At 35.1% G+C, this 20,448-nt stretch overlaps 1 protein-coding gene across 1 annotated transcript in view; it reads left to right on the top strand.

Moving 5' to 3' along the window:
* Positions 1-15,916, top strand: part of ELOVL4 (ELOVL fatty acid elongase 4) — a 24,161-nt gene extending 8,245 nt beyond the window's left edge. The window contains exons 2-6 of the mRNA XM_004673643.2: positions 5,512-5,699; positions 6,856-6,936; positions 9,693-9,864; positions 11,553-11,680; positions 13,858-15,916. Of these exons, the coding sequence (XP_004673700.1) occupies positions 5,512-5,699; positions 6,856-6,936; positions 9,693-9,864; positions 11,553-11,680; positions 13,858-14,133 (845 nt within the window). The 3' untranslated portion in view covers positions 14,134-15,916. The remainder of the gene's footprint in view (positions 1-5,511; positions 5,700-6,855; positions 6,937-9,692; positions 9,865-11,552; positions 11,681-13,857) is intronic.
* The last annotated feature ends 4,532 nt before the right edge of the window (positions 15,917-20,448 follow it).

Below are 20,448 nucleotides of genomic sequence, written 5' to 3'. Positions count from 1 at the left end.
CGCCATGTGGTCACCTCCGGGGCAGGCAGGGATCGAACTCATGGGGAAGTGGCTTTAGCTTCTTAGTGCTGTGCTTTAATCCGCTGCTCCACCAGGGAGGGCCTCTTTTTTCTTTCTTTCTTTTTTTTTTAGTTTATAGTAAAATAACCTTGTGAAGAAAATGCTTTACCAAAAAGCCACCCAAGTGGCTAAAAACTAGCAAATAACAAAGTAAAAGAAACTTATCTGTAGTTTACCAGGAACTTTACAAAACCTTGGGAGTTAAGGCTGACAGATATTGTTGCCATATGTTGAGAAGTCCCTGAGCAGCATGCCTGTTAAATAACTTGTGGATGAGCACAGTAGTGTAGTGGCTCTGAGTAGGTTGTTTTATCACTTAGCCAATTGTCTTTGTCTCTCCATCATACCAGCGAAACCAGAGAACAATAATCAATCCTCTGACCTATGAATTTTCTATTTTAGTTTATCTGTTACTGCTATCTTATTTACATAATATGACTACTTAGAATATGAAACCTAAACAAAGTTCATAATACTACCAGGGATAATCTAAAGAAAATGTCTTAAATATTCAAAGGTAGCAGGTGGGCTGCTGTATGAGTTTAAATTAAAATTGATATTTACATAGCTTTATATATCTAAACCTATGGTGGTATTTAGCCTGAGAAGATGAAGTTGACTCCCATATGCTGGAGTACCTGAAACCATAAAACAGTATATTCAAAATGAATGATGAAAAATTTTGCCAAGTTTTATAGTATTAGGACTCAGAACTTGTAAATTTGTGAAAAGAAATAAATTCAAAATCAATGGTATGTTACCCAGAAGCTAATCAATTTATAAAGCTGTTAGCAAGAGAAGGTTTTGAGCAAAATTCCCATGATAAAATACATACATAATCTTATAGTATTTTCAGTTTGTTTTGTTCTATGCTAGAAGGAAATACCACTTCCATTTTCCTGAAGTTCTTATGATCTTTATTGGCACTTAGGGAGATGCTTGGATTATGAATGATTATGAATCATCACAGAGGGATGATTTTTGTAACTGCTCTTCCTGAGAAGTCTACTAGAGAACAAATAACTTGCCCCAAATCATTTGGCACAGGAGAGGTAAAACTGAAAGTCTGTTCTGTCTCTGTGCTGTGATATGTGATTCTATGATACAAATTAGGTTTAGATTAAAACCTCTTGGTGAAAGGTGTTCAAGGGGAGCCCCATTTCAGATGGACTATTATTCTCCCCCCTACTTTTTGTAAAGGTATAATTTATACATGATGAAAAGTAACTTTTTTAAAAGTAAAGAGTTTGTGAGTTTTAACAAACATACAACTCATCAAACACTCCATATCCTTTACTGTACTGTGGATAAAATAGTGTAATTGTTGACCAACTAATGTTTGTAAATAAATCAGTTCTGTGGAGCATGAACTTTATGAAACAGCCAAAATGTTCTAAATGGAAATTATTTCCTGGAGAAGATTTAGAAAGGTTAAGGTATAATGTATTCTAGTAGTTCTTATTTAAATAAAGTTTCTAGGTCCTGGATTTGATTAGTAATGATTTTTAGCTTTAGGTTTGCTTAAATTTAATCAGGAAGTAGCTCTTTCTTTCTTTTTCTTTTTTCTTTTTTTTTTTTTAAAGATTATTCACTTATGCACACAGAACTGGGGTACAGGCCAGAGTACAGGGGCAGTGAGAAGATTCACCAGAGACAGAGTGGGGAGCAGAACAGGCAGATAGATGAAGTACACTGCTGAAGGGAGCAGCAGGCGAGACAGCAAAGGTCTGCTGCCCCATCTGGGTCTCCTCCCTGCCTGGGGATTGAACCCATGCTGAAGAGGCTGCAGATAGCGGCTATAGATAGCTTCATAGTGCTTCATAGTACTGTGCTTTAACCCATTGTGCCCCCAGGGAGGGCCCAAGGAGGCTCTTTCTACCTGAAAGACCAACCCTATATGCCTAGAAATTTTCTGAATTTAGATGTACTTCACCCCCCTTAAAACACCCCATTGGTTCTAATTCTGCATTCTAGAGAGAGGGGGAAGAAATCTGCTCCCTTTAGGTTTTTAGTATTTGATGACACATCTCTCCTAGACATCCTGAGTCCTTTCCCATCACTTTGTCAGGTTACAGCTTTAGGAGCATTCATGATCCTAAACCAGGTTTGCAATGTGCAGCCCCTTAGAAAGTGTGAGACTTGGTTTGTTTGAATAGCTGTTGTCCTTTCTGCTGAGAGAACTTTTGTAGGTCTTTCTTAATTCCTTTCTCTTGATGGACAAGAGTATCTTAAAACATCACTGGCACTCATAATTGAAAAAGCTTGATGGCTGAATGGTGCTAGATTGGGGGCTGGGAGACTTGGGGCTCTTGTTCCACCTTTTTACTCAATTCTCTTGCTCCCCTTCAATTGCATTTTTAAGATAAAGGCTTCTTTTCTATTCTAAAATTATATGATTCTAGATAAAGGGGTCACATGCCATATGAAACCTTAAAGCGATAGGCTCAAAAAAAGACCAAAATCATTGACTTAACAACACAAACATTAATAGTATAAAATATAAATTGACAGACTAGAGTCAGTATGTATTTTGCCCTCCCCTCAAAGCTTTTAAAATAGATAATTTTCAAGAATGTTAAATCAAACCCATTTGATCTTGGTATTCTCAGACCAGAATTTGTCTTCAGTGGTAACAAGAGGGATAGGTTTCAGTAGACCTTTTTTCCCTCTCATTTTTTTCCCCCTAGTAAGTTTATGTTATGGAACCCTGTCCATAACTGTAGGATTAAAATATTGACAGCCTAAAATATATATATATATACACATATACATGTGTGTGTATATGTGTGTGTGTGTATACAGCCTACTAGAAATATATCTTCTTTTACTTTAATATGCATCATTTACATAAGGATTCACTGTAACTCAAATGAGTAGAGGATTTAATTGATCTTTAAAATGTTACTAAAAAAAAAAAACTCATAAAAAAAGAAACCAGATTTGAAGTTACCAGAAAGGGGGGGGGGTGCGGTGCGGGGGAGGGAAAATTGGAGGAGGGAGGGTAATCAAAAGGTATAAATATGAAGTCATAAGAAAATAAAACAGAGCATGATGCCTATAGCTAACACTGGTGTATAATATATAGGAAAGTTGTTACAAGAGTAATTACAGGAATCAGAGTTGCAACACTGTGATGGCAGGTTGCTGACAATTAGTGCTAGTCCATAATAACAATTGGAAGTGGAATTTTCAAGAGTTCTTCAAGCTTTATGAACTAGAAGGTCTAATTTGAAAAAGACTGGTTGAAAATTGGACTTTGCTAAGTGGTTGCCTGACTTGCATTGCTGGGCAAAGATGTGAGGGCATTGCCTTTCTCCTCTGGGTAAAGGAGACATTGAGCCTTATCACGGGCACTCATATGCCTAAACACTGGCCTGAAGTGTTGTTGACTTAACGTTGAAGTTGTATGTTAACATAAAGAAGTAAAGGAAGATCCAGAGGAACCATAGGACCCTGAAGAAAACCTGAAGGAGCAATAAATGAACTGAAGGGATAGAGAATAAAGGACTAATGGGGGGAAAAAAAATCAACCACTCACTTATTCATCAGTTAAATATTAAGGCATCTTGACAGACCTTGCGATACAAAAGAATGCACAGCTCCTCCTTACATTTGATCCTACAGTATAGAGGAAGGTCCCAGGACAAAGTGATGAGGGTGCTGTAATGAAATAGACACGTGCAGGTCCTCTGAGTCTGCATATTACTGAAATGTCCTTATTTTCCTGATCTCATTTCCTCACCTTCAAGTCCATTTTTCCTTTTAGGCATTGTTTCAAAAACAGTAATTTTCAGAAGTCAAAACAAAACAAAACAAACACCTCTTAAGGGATTACCTAGTTTTTTGCTGCTCCAAAGGTCTCCATGAAATACTGGCATAATTCGTGTCCTAACAAATGTAATGTTGCTAAAATGGAGAGGTCTACTCAGGCAGGTCTTGTGTTTGACTGTGTCCCCCAGCTGCTTCCTTTTCTCTTTAAAGTTGGAGAAGCACTAATGTAGTGCCACTTCTCTCTTTTCAGTTTTATGTATAAAGGAAATGAATTCAGGTTGTGCACTGACAGTACTAGGCTCAGTGGCAGAGCTGGTATTAACACTCAGCCCATCTGTTTATCTGTTTGCTGGTAGTGTCGCATGCGTGTGCTGGTATTTCTCTTACTGCCACCTTTTACTCTCACATTGACCTCTGTTAGTATTTGATATTGTCAGATCTCCAGCTCCTTCTCTCTCTTTCTCTCTGTCTTCAGTAGTTCTCCCTATAAGGAGAGAATGGGACAGGATACCCACACTATATATCAAAAAGAATGAACTTTTTAATTTAATTTTCATTTGGAGTAAATTTTTAGACCTATTTTTAATTTTGTTTCTTCCTGTTGCTCAGAAGTGCCTTTGAAGTCCGTAGTAATTCTGTGTATCATAATGAGTGAGAATATATGATGTTAGAAACTAAAAATCTTGCATTTTAACATTTTTTTCTTTGTTACATAAGGGAATAATACATTTGCTCTTTGTATTAATCTCATGGAAAAGACTAGGAGATAGGAATAGGACAACGTGCCATCTCGGTGATCTAAAGTGGAGCTCCTAGGTTTTAGAAATATGAAAGCTAATAGCAATGTCTTTTATTAATGGATTAGAAAATTAATTTTTTATCCCACTTTTCTTGATCATGCTTCTGTTAGAAAGTTCTCTTTGCGAAGAAACTCAAGTAAAATTGACTCAGAGGTTGATATTTTAATTAGGACAACTTGATTCATTGAAATTAATTCATTTAAGGACAGTTGATTCATTGTAAGTCAAATAAAGCATGACATTCTGTGTTTATTACACGTGTAAGGTAAATGATTTGTAAATTTAGAGAAACACAAATTGATTATACTAATGGATAAAAAATGAGTTAGGAGTAATTTAGAAAAATGTCTTGAATATGATGTTTGCTTTTTAAATAAATTGTAAAACGCTAATGATCACTTCCTTTTTACTTCAGACATAAATGTGCTCTTAAGTGTCCAGAAACATACCAGGGAATGGCTTCTCTTGCCCCATACCCCTTAGTTGACTACTTCTTTTATGCATAGGAGGGAGCAGCTTCCCAACAACATTGACAAATTTGACATGTTGAGTATGGAAGATGAGTTTCTCAAATTTCCTGTCCTTGAAAGTCTTTCATTAACGTTTATGTCAAACTTGTTATATATATTTTAGCGGGCTTCATTTTTGTCTTTGTCCTTTACAAAATATTATGTAATGAAACTTCATATTTAAAAGCCACTCCTGGGAATCAGTGTCATTTCTTTGGTCTTTATATTGGCTCAAAAAATAGTGACCTGTAGTTCATCCACTACAGATTAGGGAATTAGGAAAACTATAGTGGAGACATTATAATTCATAATAAATTTAATTTATAAATACTCTCTATTGAGTGGACTTTGTTATTTTGTTTCCTCTCTAGATAAGAGGGTGGAGGACTGGCCTCTGATGAAGTCCCCTTTGCCCACACTCTGCATAAGTACTCTTTATCTCCTGTTTGTGTGGCTGGGCCCAAAATGGATGAAGAACCGAGAACCTTTTCAGATGCGCTTAGTGCTGATTGTCTATAATTTTGGGATGGTTTTGCTTAACTTTTTTATCTTCAAAGAGGTAAGTTTGTTTAAGTCACTCAATAATGATTCCTAGGGTTATTAGAAATTTTAAGAAGAGATTGTGTAAAACTAACATTGTAACATTGTACCTCAAGATACCTTCGCTTCTCTAAAAGTAAATTTTACATTATTGGCATTTTTAGTTTTTGGATTTAAAAATGTAAAGTATACATAAAGTATCAGACAGTTGTGTAAAATGGACTTTTAAAACAGTGGATTTTAAAGTATCCCTTATAAGTGTTTTGGACATTGGAAGTGATTTAACTTCTCTGAGATGGTAAGATGAGGGTATATCAATACTTATCTCTTGGGTATCAGGAATAAGTGGGATAATTTTTGCATAGTGGTTGGCACTATTAAGCATTCAGTAGACAATTACAGATATTTATGTATAATTCTTGTTCTGCAATCTCAGGTTGAATAACTGATCAAAATATGTAGATGTAGAATAGTGCTTTCAAGTTAGAGCCTTTTACATATGTCATTGTATTTTGTGTTGAAACTAAAATGGGTTAACTGTTATACAACTGCTGTTGTTAATTACAGTGTACTTTTCTGAGTACCAGCAAAGTTCCATGACACTTTGAAAGGAAGTCCTAAAGGCTAGATTGACATGGCTATGTTTTAAGTAGAAAGAGAACAAAAATTAGGTTACCAAGAGACTCCTCACTAAAATTCTGTATGAAGCCAAAGAACTGGACTAGTGATGCTAGGAATGTAAACAGTGTTCTCCTTTAATTTTTTTTTTTAATCCTAAATTGGCACCTTAGCTATAAAACCTCAACTGCATGAAACTTTAATTTACTTGGATACTTTTTACCTAATTTGTTAGATATAAACTATACTAGATACGAACAGGAAATCACTGCAACTCTTAGAGCTATAATTTTGTAGTAATAAAAATTTCTCTTAATATTATGAAGGATATAAAATTAACTTAGTAAACAATTTGCATATTATTTTTAACTTCCATTTTAGACTGAATTGACATATTAAATTTAAAAAAACCCTGATACACTAAATGTTTAATAATTTTGAAGTTTTTTAGCCAATATTGCTTTTTAAGATAATTTGAAAGGTTGCATGTTATATTTAGTATTTTAATGCTGTAGGTACTAAACCTGACTGTGTTATTCCTTTTTTTCCCCCCTCAGTTATTCATGGGATCTTATAATGCAGGATATAGCTATATTTGCCAGAGTGTGGATTATTCTAATGATGTTAATGAAGTCAGGGTAAGTACTGTAAAATCAGAAGGAAGTAAGTTTAATTTTATAAGCCATTGTTGTGGAAAAACTTACCATAACATAATAGTAAAAATATACTGGATTGTTCTGAGTCGACAAAGCTATGCTTTTCTTTTAAAGTATGCAGTTGAAAATCTGTTTTCATACTTCACTAATTTCTTTCGTTTAATGGTAAAAGTGACTGTTGGATTACTAGGGTGCAGTACTTTAAAAAGTTCAATGCTTATTGTAAAGGCAATGTATTAGATTTTGTTGTATTTGGTAAAAAAAATCATAAAGAGAGATTATTTGTTAAGAAAGTTTAAGGAAAAAAGTTTTATAAACTATGAAATGTTTGGTAAAGTTAAGTACAGCATTATTTTGTATAGGTATAAACTCAGTTTTTATAAAATAAGTTTATTTTTGCAGAAAAATAAGCTTCCATATTTTATTTTCCAACCACCTATGTTAGTAACATTACTATTTTACTCAAGTGGAAGAAATGTTTCTTTTTTAGTATTTATTGAAATCCTCTTGTGTACTGTGGTTCTTATTTAAAAATTACATATACTACACAAAATATAATATATGGATTATATCATATACACATATAAAACTTAAAGCTGTATGTGTATGTTTTATGTTATATGTGATAAATATAGTAATGACATAGTATATAGTTTCCTTTGGGGGAAAACAATTATGACATTGGGGTTGTACAATATAAATATCAGTATTAATCCAGACTCAAGGCCAAATTGCTTTAATGTGCTTGCCATTTTATGTCCATGACTTCATTTCCCTATTAGATTTATGAGATGCTAAAAAATCACCTCTTGTTGACATTTGGTTTTATTCATCTCACAAAAGTATATTGAACATCTACTATAGTCAGGTAGAAGACAGGTGAAAAGACAGAGGAGATCCTTGCCTTTATGGAGCTGATGTCTAGTAAGGGTTGTGATCACGTGAAATGAATAGTTAACAAGAAGATAAAATCTGTGATGTAAGTGAAAGAAAATGAGGGCAGCTGCTTTTTAAAGATTTGCTGGCTAGAAAAGAGTTAGAGAAGCAACTGTTAGGAATTGACTTCTGTGGTGATACTTGGTTTGGGAAAAGGGAAAAGGAAAAGTGTTACATTTACTTTCATTTAGGAACGAGCTTAGAAAATCCCATTGGGTGAAATAACATGTTGTATTTTTGGGCTAAGGGCTTAAAAATATCTGTCTGGTAATTGTGAACCTATCCTCCTGACATGTATAAATGATCAGTTCTTTGAAAAATTATCTGTTGTGGGACTGAAATCTAGGAGAAAAAGCTAGAGATTTACAACATATTAAATCCTTATTGAAAAAACAAAATTTTCCTTTTTTAAATATTGGATATAATAGGATTAGTATTTCACTATGCTCATTTTTATACTCATTGTTATGTAGCAAGATTATCACTTTTCACTTTGATGTAGCCTATTTGAAGATGTTCAGTGCAGTTTAAGAACTAAAGAGAGGGCTTATTATATTTTTGTGAATGGTGGCCAATTTAGAGGCCTAGATGGGGTGGGGGGAGATAATAAATCTTGGCTTGTAGATAAAATTTACTATGCCAAAATGGTTGTAGTTATATTATTAAAATACTGGCATAGTAGTGAAAATTAAAGATGGCATTCCTGTAAGTACTTCAAGACTATTTCAACCAGTTTAACCATCTCAATAGTATTAAAACAAATTCAGTAAATAATATAAACTTACAAGCGCAAGACTTTACTCTCTCCTCTTTGCACACACTTTAAAGTTGTAATTTTGTTTTGCATATGCAAAAAATAAATCCAAAATAAACAAAACGTATGATATCTAACAGATGCAGGTATAAAATGAGAAGGCTCAATCAACTCTAAAATACTTAAGCCTGTCTTGGAATGAATCTGTCAGACACTGCTACACAAAGGTTTAGAAACAGATTTTAGTTATTCACTGTCTTCTTCATTATTTGTACCTAGAATGCATAGAAAACACTGAAGAGTTGAATTTAGGTTACAGTGAAAGTAGAATTCTTGTAAAATATTTTAAACATACATACAGAGGTCACCTCTTACTAGATCCCTGGATCCTTAATCTCAGCATGTAATGTAATCTTTCTGTACCATCTGGTGTCTTAGTTAGAGCCCAGGAAGAGAAAAGAATTACTCGTGTAAGCAGGATTATATTTATGACCTAGGAAATATTTCTTGTAGTTGTTTCTATTTATTATTTTAAGTATTTTACTAATACAGACTATTGTGACTGGGTTTAAAATAGTAAAATATTTAAACAATATTGTTTAAAGTGAGAGGCAGACACTAAGAGAAACCAGTTGCTACAAACATACTTATAAGAATACCCAAGATAGGCAGTCTGCAAGCCTGAAGAGCTGACATGTCTTCCCAAAGTAAATATCTCAATTTCTCTACCTAATTGAAAAACACAGTGAGGTGAATATTTTTTTTAGCTCTGTATAGAGCAGTTGTGCTTCCTGTTACTCAGCTATGTTAACAGACTGGAAAATTTCTTTAAATTGTTGGCCCTGTGTAAGTCTAGTTTTTGACTTTTCCTTTGCTATTTTCCCTCTGGATAACTGCCTAGGCTTCACACCTTCTTAGACAAAAATTATTCCTTGCCATATACATTTTGTACGGTGAAGATTATTTAGGGTTTGTGTACAAATGAGTAGAAAGCCATATGATGCTGTCAGTCTGGTGTTTATAGCTTGCTTTTCCTTTTTTTTTACAGATAGCTGCTGCTCTGTGGTGGTACTTTGTTTCTAAAGGCGTGGAGTACTTGGACACAGTGTTTTTTATCCTGAGGAAGAAAAACAACCAAGTCTCTTTCCTTCATGTGTATCATCACTGTACAATGTTTACCTTGTGGTGGATTGGAATTAAGTGGGTTGCAGGGGGACAAGGTGAGCATTTTCAGGAGCCTGCCAATTTGCATTTAATTGTGTCACTGTATTGGGAGAAAAATAATTATGACATGTGTTGTGTCCTGGAAATATGACTCTGTCTATATTGTAACTTGCTTTCATGGTTAATTATTTCTATTAGTATCACTGAAAAAAATTTTTTTAAAGATTTATTTACGCTGCTCAGTAGTGTACTTCGTCGAGCTGCCTGTTCTGCTTCCCACTCTCCCCCCTCTCGCCACCCCTGAGCCTCTGGCCTGTACCTCAGTTATGTTTGTACAAATAAATAAATCTTTAAAAAAAAATTTATGCATTCAGAGCTGGGATATAGGCCAGAAGTGCAAGGGCGGTGAGAGGATTCACCAGAGACAGAGTGGGGAGCAGAACAGGCCAAATGATGAAGTACACTGCTGAGGGGAGCAGCAGGTGGGTGAGGAGAAGTCTGATGTGCCATGTAGATCACCTCTGGGGCCGGAGATTGAATTCACATTGAAGTGGCTTTAGCTTCTCAGTGCTGTGCTTTAACTTGCTGCACCACCAGGGAGGGCCTGGTATGATTTTAAAGAAATTTGAAGAAAGTTTGATTTGTGGCTACTTTAACACCTAATCGTTCGTCCTGGAGATGAGCATAAAGTGGCCCTAAATATAGTGAATAGTATTTTGATGGGGAGCACTTCTACTGCTTCTGAGCCAAAGGACAAGATATAACCGCTCAGTCTGAAGGCTCGAGCCATTTTCACTGCAAAGCCAGAGTTCATCTCCAGTCCAGTGAAAGGCCTTAAATTAACCTGTTGGATCTTAGTCAAAGGAAATTGTATACAACCTTGTTAATATTAAAGGAGATCACAATTCCCATTTGGCTCAAGATATGCTTCCATTTTTTCAAATGCCAATATATTGAAAATGATTCATACCATTGAGCAGGAAACAGACCATTCCTCTCGTGGGTTCCTAGGGTATACATCTCAGTACAGTTCACCTTATAAATCATGTTTGTTATAGATGTGTATTGGCATTTTTTTTAAAGATTTATTTATGCATATATAACTGGGGTACAGGCCAGAGGTACAGGGGTAAGAGGGTCACCAGAGACAGAGTGGGGAGCAGAACAGGCCGACTGACGAAGTACACTGCTAAGGGAAAGAGCGGTCTGGTCAGGAGAGGTCTGCTGCCCCATGTGGGTCACTTCAGGGGCTGTCATCGAACTCATGCTAAAGTGGCTTTAGCTTCTTAGTGCTGTACTTTAAAACTGCACCACCAGGGAGGGCCCAGATGTGTACTGGCATTTTAAAGGCAATAATATTTGTAAGTCTAATTGAAACTTTTATGTACCATTACCTCCTTCCCCTCCCTCCAAGAACAGAATGAAAAGTATTGCAGGCAATTCTTCATTAGGGTCAACTTAAGCCATTGGAACACTTCATTTAAAAACTTGCCACTATGAAAGTCCTTTATATTTGAAGAACACTGATTTTTATTGAAATGATAGAACCTGAGTCTAAAAATACCTAGCATCATTGCAAAAGAAGGCTTTTACATTAGTACTACTTAACATTTATTCCTGATATGTACTCAAGATTGAAAGTCAGAAAATAATGTGGATTTATTTATGTTATGTCCAAATGGTTTCATGCCTCATAAATTTTCCATATCATCTTGCAATTAATTGATGCTTTTTTTCCCTAAAGCATTTTTTGGAGCCCAGATGAACTCCTTCATCCATGTGATCATGTACTCGTACTACGGGTTAACTGCACTTGGTCCATGGATTCAGAAGTATCTTTGGTGGAAACGATACCTGACCATGCTGCAGCTGGTGAGTTGTGTCTGAATTTCTTCTTGTGAAACACTGAAAATATTTAACTCTGTTAATTGTGACATGAGAAGACATGTTTGACAATTTTCTGTTGCAGAGCTGACTTTCTGTGTGCTGTAGCTAGAACAGGTGAGGCTGCTTGGCTCTGAGCTATCTGCTCATAGACCTAGTAGCCATAGCCATTTGTTTTCTAAATGTTTTAAAAGGCTGAATACAACTCTCGCTTCTCTAAAGGAAATATTCTTTTAAAACATCTGTGAAACAGAAGATTAAATGTCTAAGCACACTACACAATACCTTGCATATGACTCAGAAAATAAGAATTTTTTTCCTCAGCAATTTTTTTAACTTAAGCAGTTGTTATTACTGCTCTTCACTCAGTTTTCCCTTTTTGATTTTGATTTCATTTTTTTTTGTACTGTAAGAGTTACCATACTTTTAATATGTAAAAGTATATAAAAGGCACCAGGCCTAAGAAGGGGTGGGGTAAATGTGAGCCAGAAAATGTCTCTTCCTTCTCTGATGCATAGCCCCGAGAGAGCAGAGCTGGGGATTTTCAGATGTTAGTCTTTAAACAGTTTTCAGCACTTATCCTCATAGATGCTACTTCTATAGCATCTGGGTACATGGGTGTCACTTTCAGAAATAGGTACTACTCCAGTTATCAAACTGGAAATCCAAAACCAACCTGGTAACTACTCTTCAACTCTTGGAATTTATGATAATTCACTTTAATCATGGCCTGCACAGTTTTATCAGTGGCATCACATGTGGAAATACATCCATCTCTCTTTAAGTTGCTAAACAGCTGGCTAACCAAACGGGAAACACAACTTTTGGGGGAATGCAAGGCGTGAAAGAATAATTTGCAGCTAACATGCTACAGGAGTCTTTTTTCTGTAAGCTATTTATACAGTCTGTAATTTATTTCTCTCAGTAACTTGTACATACTCCTGAGAAAATGAACAGGTGACAAGAATCATGTGAGCTCTTTCTGTATGGTTTTTGGCCTGTGCCACACTATCCCTGAGTGAGGCCACACTCAGTCACACCCCTCTACACACCCTTTTTCGGTGATGCAGGTTCAAAGAGTCATTGTGAAATCCATCGTTCTTAGAATATGAATTTTGCCATGGAATGTTTTCAGTATATTTTTGGGCTTATGTGGAATAAATTATTTTAGTAATATTTACTAATTAATGTTGATTATACTATCCTTTGAAGAGGAACCACAATTGCTTGTTCCAAATAGGATGTAAATTTTCTGAAAGGTTATCTATTTCCACGCCACAAATTCTCATAAAAGTTAGTCATGTATTTGATCTGATAAAGTTAATCCTTGTAAACCTGTAAATTCTGTAAACACCACAGAATTCATAATTCTTCTATCTAAAACCATTCACTTAACGATTTACCAGAATTTAGGACTATTTTGTTATGTTAAGCATTTTAAGTTTGGCTTGTCCCCTCTTAAGTTGAAAATGATTGTTTCTCTTTTTTTTTCCTTGCATTTATTCTCAATTATCCACTAAGTTTTACCAAAAGATTTAGTTTTCAAAGGATAGTGTTAATTGAAGTGCTTATTTACCTGCTGTTCTCTAAGAAACCAATTTAATGAGCCATTATGCTAAGATCATTAACACACACACGTACCAAATGTTGACAATTTTATGGAAGGAAACTAGTCTGAAATATAGGAGAAAAACAAGAATTGAAGTATCTACCATGCCACACCTTAGTCTTTTTTGACCATTGATATTCTCTCTTATTAGGTAATATGTTCCACCAAGGTTCGTTTGAGTCCAGGCACTGCCACAGACTCAGGAACCTTAGGCAACACAGAGCCCTGCCCCCTGCTGTGAGATCCAAGTAGAAATCATCAAATACAAGACAATTTCAGATACTTATAATTCCTAAAAAGAAAGAAAAAAAAACACACCAAAGGAAAAAGGCCCTTTGGCTAATGGGATTGAGGGCCAGTTGGGGAAAGTGCTTTAGTTCTGGTCATCAGGAAGCTTTTGTTGAAGGGATGGCATTTGAGCAGCGACCTGAATGGGGAGCCAGGCCTGGGAGCCAGCGAACCATTACATTTTGGATGATTTGGCAACATTTAGGTGTATTTTAGATAGATGAGTCTGATGACATTAAAAATGAATATCTTGCTTTTTGTTTTTCAGGTTCAGTTCCATGTGACCATCGGGCACACCGCACTGTCCCTTTACACTGATTGCCCCTTCCCCAAGTGGATGCATTGGGCTTTAATTGTCTATGCAATCAGCTTCATATGTCTCTTTCTTAACTTCTATGTTCGGACATACAATCAGCCAAAGAAATCAAAAACAGGAAAAACAGCTATGAATGGTGTTTCAGCAAATGGTGTGAACAAATCAGAAAAACAACTAGTGGTAGAAAATGGAAAAAAGCAGAAAGATGGAAAAGCAAAAGGAGAGTAAACTGAACTGGGCCTTAACTGTTGTTGACAGTGAGGAAGCTCCCATTTCGTATAAAATTTCAGGGAAAACAAGCAAATGAGGGCTTAGGGTGGGGAGAAAAAAGCAAATGTGCTTCATGTATTAGTAACCGATAGACTGAGTAAAGTGTTAAATATAACACCCAGATGTTTTATTTATGAAGTTTTTATTTTAAACATTTTTTTTTATTATTAGCCTTGATGTTGTCCAGACCAAAGTAATCACTATGTGACTTTGGAGAGTCTCCCTTTGTCCACATCTGTTTGTCTAATGCATGAGATTTTTCATGTTACATATAGATGGTCATTTTTCAGTCTGATGATCACAGAAATGCAGTCTATGAATTTTGTGACTAAATTACTAATTGCTGATTGATTAAAATCAGTTACCTTCCATTTTTTGGTCCAAAGCTAGAAATGTGGGTCCTTTTAAAATTTGCACATTTGAATGCATTTGCTGACTGAAATAGTCAAATCTCTCCACCTCTAGTTGAATATACCCTTTGGGTTTTAATTAAATTAAAATATTTGCTGATCTCTATAGACTCTTAGAGGCTTGATGATGATGGTGTTGGTGAAAATAAGAAAGAATTACAGTAAAATCCTGTCTGGGGACCCAAAGGTCACCCTGACTGGTGGCACAAATCACTGTGGGAAACAATTTTTGTGATGAAAAGGTAGCCTTTCAGTACTCCTACTATTGTCAGAAATATATAATGAAAATTAAGATTATTGTCTGATTGGAACATGAAACAACTCATGTCTTTATTAGTACCATCATAAAATAGCTACATTTATGTGCTATTAGAAAAGAATATGTTAACTTTTATCAGGCTTTCCTTGTTTTGATTTGTGGCTGTTACTGATTTTTCATATGTGGAAATAATACCTACCTCTTCTGTTGGAAAGAACATTTAAAATTAAATAAATTTTAATTAAAAAATCAAGGAGTCTTCTAATGTAAATTTTAATATTAACTTTTGAATCCACTAGAATTTTTTTGCTTTTTTTACAAATAGCATACACCAAACTTTTCTGTGAAACTATTCTTCTCTTTCAATGTGCTTAATTTTGATGTAATGTTTTCCTTGTGATGAAGTTGCAAGATCTTATTTATTAACTAGATATGAAGTGTAAACCCATCTTGGTGCAATATTCCTGACTCCTTGGTGCTAAATATGGTCAAATCAGTGCTTGATTGTTACAAGGTGTTAATTTTTAAGACACAAAGTGAATAAAAGTGAGATTAGTTAGAATATAAGATGAAAATTACTATTCGCAAATAAAGTATTTCCTGTAATATAAATGAACAACTAGAAATAACACTAGGAGAGAGAACTTGTACAGTGTCTTATTACATAGGTTAAATGGCTAGGGCATGTTGCACAGGGATCATTATAGAAAGAGAAAAATGTGACCAAAAAGCATGAATATTTCTTAGTATCTCAACATGTCAAAACTGTATGTGCAGGATGTATGCTGTTTGTGCAAACTCTTTCAGGATATTTTGTAAAATATTTATTGTGCATTAAAATGACATATCCCCACCCAGCCCCCAAAGGCATGAAGTCATGAGAATTATAGAAAAGTTTGCAATACATATAAAAGTTTGAAAGAACAGGATTCAACACCTTTGTTTTTGCTGCTCAGTGTGTAATGACTAGAAAATTGTGAATCTTTGTGAACATTCTGTACTGGTTTCCCAGGGCTATTCATTCCCTGTTACCTGATTTCAGCACAATAAATATACTATTGCTGTGGGAAAATGATTTTTTTGTTAATCAATTTATTATAATGTGAATGATCAACTGATGTTTGATTCATTTGTTTGAGTCACTTGTTAATATTGGAAATACTTTTCCACTGTGCTTTCTTTGTAGGAAAGAAACTAGAACTCGAATGTCTCAAATTTCTAGTAAAAAGCTCATTTTTAATGAGAGTATAATTTTTGCCTTAAAAATTAATTGCCTTTGCAAGAGCTTTTGGATCCAGACATGAAACATACTGTTTTTTTCTAAATTGTTCTTACATTGTCACTTCAAATGTAAGCTTAAGACTTTTTTATGCTATACTTTCTTTTGTTCCAAAAATAAAATGGGGGATCTACTTGTATTATACTTAAAGCATTCAGTCCTTACCATAAGATTTCTTTGCCAACGATGATTTAAAGAGTTAACCAGCTTTTTCTATTATTTTTCATAATTTCTCTATCTAAAAATTTTCCACATGAAGTTGCCTCACTCATAACTAAAAATTGATGAATGAAGATGCATCCTTTTTTTCAGGAAAACTTTGTCATTAGCCAAAATAACATTTTCTTAGAAAATAGGGATTTTCAATGACTAGAAATACCTTGAACATGTAACAGTTTTCCAATAGAATCAATGGTAGAAATTTTTCTTTTTCCACTTTTCTGTATCACTCTTGACTCTGTTTTTTTCCCCTGACTGAAGACTAGTTTCACTATCTAGGCATTCAAAAAAGTATGTGAATCATCCACAACTTAGAAAATGGAAACCAGTGGCATTTTGCAGTTTATTAGGGTTATTTAAATTTACAGGTTTGCTTCACTTATGCAACTCAATCACGCTCTAAGTAACAGAGAATCTAGAGATAGAAGTGAATTTTGCTGCAAAACCATTGGATAATAAAATAATTCAGGTATTGTGTATTGACTGTTGGACACAACTTTTGAATTTCATCTTCATTAGAATAGGACATGAACTATTCACACACTGAGCTTTCTCCATATTGTAGTTGTATAGCAGTCAACTGTATTCATAACACCATCTTTACTGAGGAAAAAGAGCTCCAGGTATAGGGGAGTACAGCGCAGTCCAGACATAAGTGACATAGATGTAGGATCCTGCTGACTGTAAAGAAGGCTGCAGAATGGAGAAGCAATGTGATCCCCAACATACAGAGAAGCATCTGTGCTTGGTGAGATGTCCTCTACCACTTATCATGCCAGCAATATTCGCGAGTTACCTTGGGAAACAAGTCCTTAATACGGATGTAGAATCATGCTTAATCGTAGGAGTTTTAGGCAGATGACATAAAAATCAGGATAATAGTTGTGAAAAGAAAAAGAAGTACATGGCCCTCCCTGGTGGCACAGCGGGTTGGAGCACAACACTGCAAGCTGGCCGTAGCTGCTTCAGTGCTAGTTTGATCCCCGGGCCCTCAGCAGTGTATTTCATCAATCTGCCTGTGCTGTTCCCCACTCTGTCGCTGGTGAATTGTCTCATCACCCCTGCATCTCTGGCCTGTACCCCAGTTCTGTATGAATAAATAAAATCTTTAAAAAAGAAAAAGTACAAAATCTGTTTCAAAACATTACAATTATAAAGATATTCAAAGATGGTTTTCATGAAAGCTTCCACTATGAAAGGTACAGCCTTTGGTTTTTTGAAATTTTTAAATAGGAAAATGTAGCATAACTACTTTCTTAAAGGGTATTTAGAGACTTATACTAAAACTTAAGATTGACATACAGCACCTCTACCAGATGAAGAGTGAGACTCAAAGAAATTTTAGGACAAGGATTGATCTGAATTGTCTCTTCTTGTTCTTTTAGAATTAAAGGTCTAGAAAGTCAAACTGTTTCTACTCATTCAAAAAAGTTCAGAACTTAGTTTTATTCTTTGTCTTTTCATTTTACCACATAAAGTCATGTTTACATGCCCATGTGTGAACATATATTCCTTCACACTTTTGTCCTTTGACAATCTGGTCTTAAATGTAAACTAACTTGAATGTTTACATTCTCATAGACAAGAGTTTTTAGGAAATGTGTCTTTAATATCTTCTATGAGAATAAGTGCATGCTGAAACACATCACTTGATTTCTATCTACCTGATTATAATAATCTAATGCAACTATTAGAAGGGCACATTGAAATTGAACATCTATGCAGAAAATGTATCCAAATGAAAAGCCATTGTTAAACTACTTGCAAGGCTTAAGTAATACAGCCACTTCTAAGAAGATAGAGACTTATTGTTTCTAGATTTAAATATAAAACATGAGTTCAAAGAATATTTTGTCTGGACTAACAAAATATTCAATGTACTGTTAGTCTATAGGTACCCCTGAATCTTTTTGCAGTAATTTTAGAGAAGTTAGTTAAAAAAAATTTTTTTGGCTTACCTTGGAGAAAAACAAAAGCATTGGAATTCCTTCTTTGTCATCCCTCATACATTATATTTAAACTGAGTTTCTCCTCCCAGTGAGGAAGCTACCCTAAGAACCAGTCTTTCGAGAATGATTGCTGAGCTATTTGGTAATGAGAGGTTGGGTAGCTTATGAGTCTTGCATGGTATGTAGCGTCATGTGAGTGACATTCTCACCTCAACTTTGAAGGTGACTCATGTTCTCATTTCTTTAATAAATTTGGAATCAGGTACAACACTACATTTTTAGATGCAGACTATATACTTAGGGTACACATACAGTTAGATTTCAAATACATTTTGAGTGTACCTTTAATAAAGATGTTATATGGTCACAAAAGAACAACTACTTTTCACAGTTATACTACTCACCATTTGAGTGTTTTTATTATGTTGGACATACTGACAATCGCTATTGAAATCATAGCCTCAACAGTTTCCCAATGGTATTTATTGGGAAAGAGCAAGACCCAAAGTATTGGAATGGGAATTTATAGTTTGAGTTGGATGAATCTGAGAATCTGAACCTATGAACCCTATAATTACCCCTGGCCAAGCAAAGCAGCCCCTCTTTCCTTGACAGAGGATATTCATCTTGTATTGCTCCTGTAATGGCCACAACTGGGACAGTTAGTTTCCAAAGGGATGCTGATAATCCTATGTCAGCTTCTACTCTTTCAATGCTAGCACATTTGTAAGGAGAATTAGTTAACAGCATGCCACAGATGGATAAATACAAAATCTATTCTGGGTGATAGCTTAAAATAAGATTTGGCTAATTTTTACCTACATAAACGTGTAGGAACAGCTTTGAAGTGTGCTAAGCAATTTGGGAAGAAACATTTTTAGGCTGAACTGAATTTATTGATATAGGTGCACCTATCAGAAATTCTTAACTTGGGAATACAGCTAAACAGTGGAGAGGAGATTTAATCATATGGCAGGTGTTTAAAACCTGGATTCATTAGTGGCCTTTGTTAAAATGAATATATTAGATGCTCATTTTAATAACACAGAGGAGAAAAATCTAAGGGCTTGGGATTTAGGAGTGTTGGAGAAGATTTATCATGTGTAGCCCACGGAGTACTTCACTGCGTTTGAGAAACAACATTGGTAAATATACGTTGGCAATACACCTTGATAGATTCTGTAGTGGTTCTTTTCTGTTGACTTGGGAATTACAGAAAGAAAAAATTTCCTCTTCCCCCTTAGGTTGTGAATGAGACCTGAAAATTAAAGTGATAATAGAGATGAATAGGAGAAAAATTTACAACTTTTATTGATAGTAATGCTTTAATTTTTTATGTGCACAGGGGCTTCACAGAGAAGGGAAAGCCTAAAGAAATGGTTAGACTCGGGTGTATACACCACTTTAGCAGAAGGCAATAAATCATGGAGAAATGCCTAAACAATGGAAAGAGAGTCTGGGCTTTTATGGCTGATAAATTGTGGGAAAGTGACTAGGCTCATAAGGGAGAAGCTAATGAGAGAGAAGAGTATTTCATAGGATTTGTTTGTGCACTCTTCCCAGTGCTAGGCTGATTTCCAGTTAGAAGGGTAGTTCTTTTTCATATCAGTAAAAGGACACCTTCACCAGGGAAATTAATATACTGATGTTAGGCAGATGGAGGGAGAGAGGTCTTGCTGTGTTTATTTTTTCTATTTGATTGTTTATCTATCTATTTATTTTTGTAGACAACTGCCTTCAGTTCAAAATAACTGTTTGGTCAAAGTAGTATATTTGGGGGTGGCATATCTGAAAATTTCAGGATCACAAGGTTAAGGAAGATGCTATTTTTGAAATCAGCTCCCTGACTTGAATAGGAATGATGGTATCACATCTTGCTGGAGACCAAATGGTAGTACATAAATGCCAGAGACAAAGCAGATATGATAAAGTGGTGGACAGAGGGCCAGAGTAGTTATTAAAATGTCTTAGTTCATGAATACCTATAGTGCTGGCTAATTTATGTTCCTAGGAAAAAGACTACCTACTTCATCTGCATTCCTGATTTTAACATTAGAGAACACAAGCCTGGCTTAAGTTTTACCATTAGAGAGAGAAAACCCTCATTTTTTCTAAAGATTTATTTATGTATATAAGAACGGGTACAGGCCAGAGGTG

The sequence above is a fragment of the Condylura cristata genome, unplaced genomic scaffold (genome assembly GCF_000260355.1).
Source record: "Condylura cristata isolate star-nosed mole 26May11 unplaced genomic scaffold, ConCri1.0 scaffold00001, whole genome shotgun sequence".
Lineage (NCBI taxonomy): Eukaryota > Metazoa > Chordata > Mammalia > Eulipotyphla > Talpidae > Condylura > Condylura cristata.
Note: the sequence above shows the minus strand (reverse complement) of the source record. Positions and strands in the feature narration are given on the sequence as shown.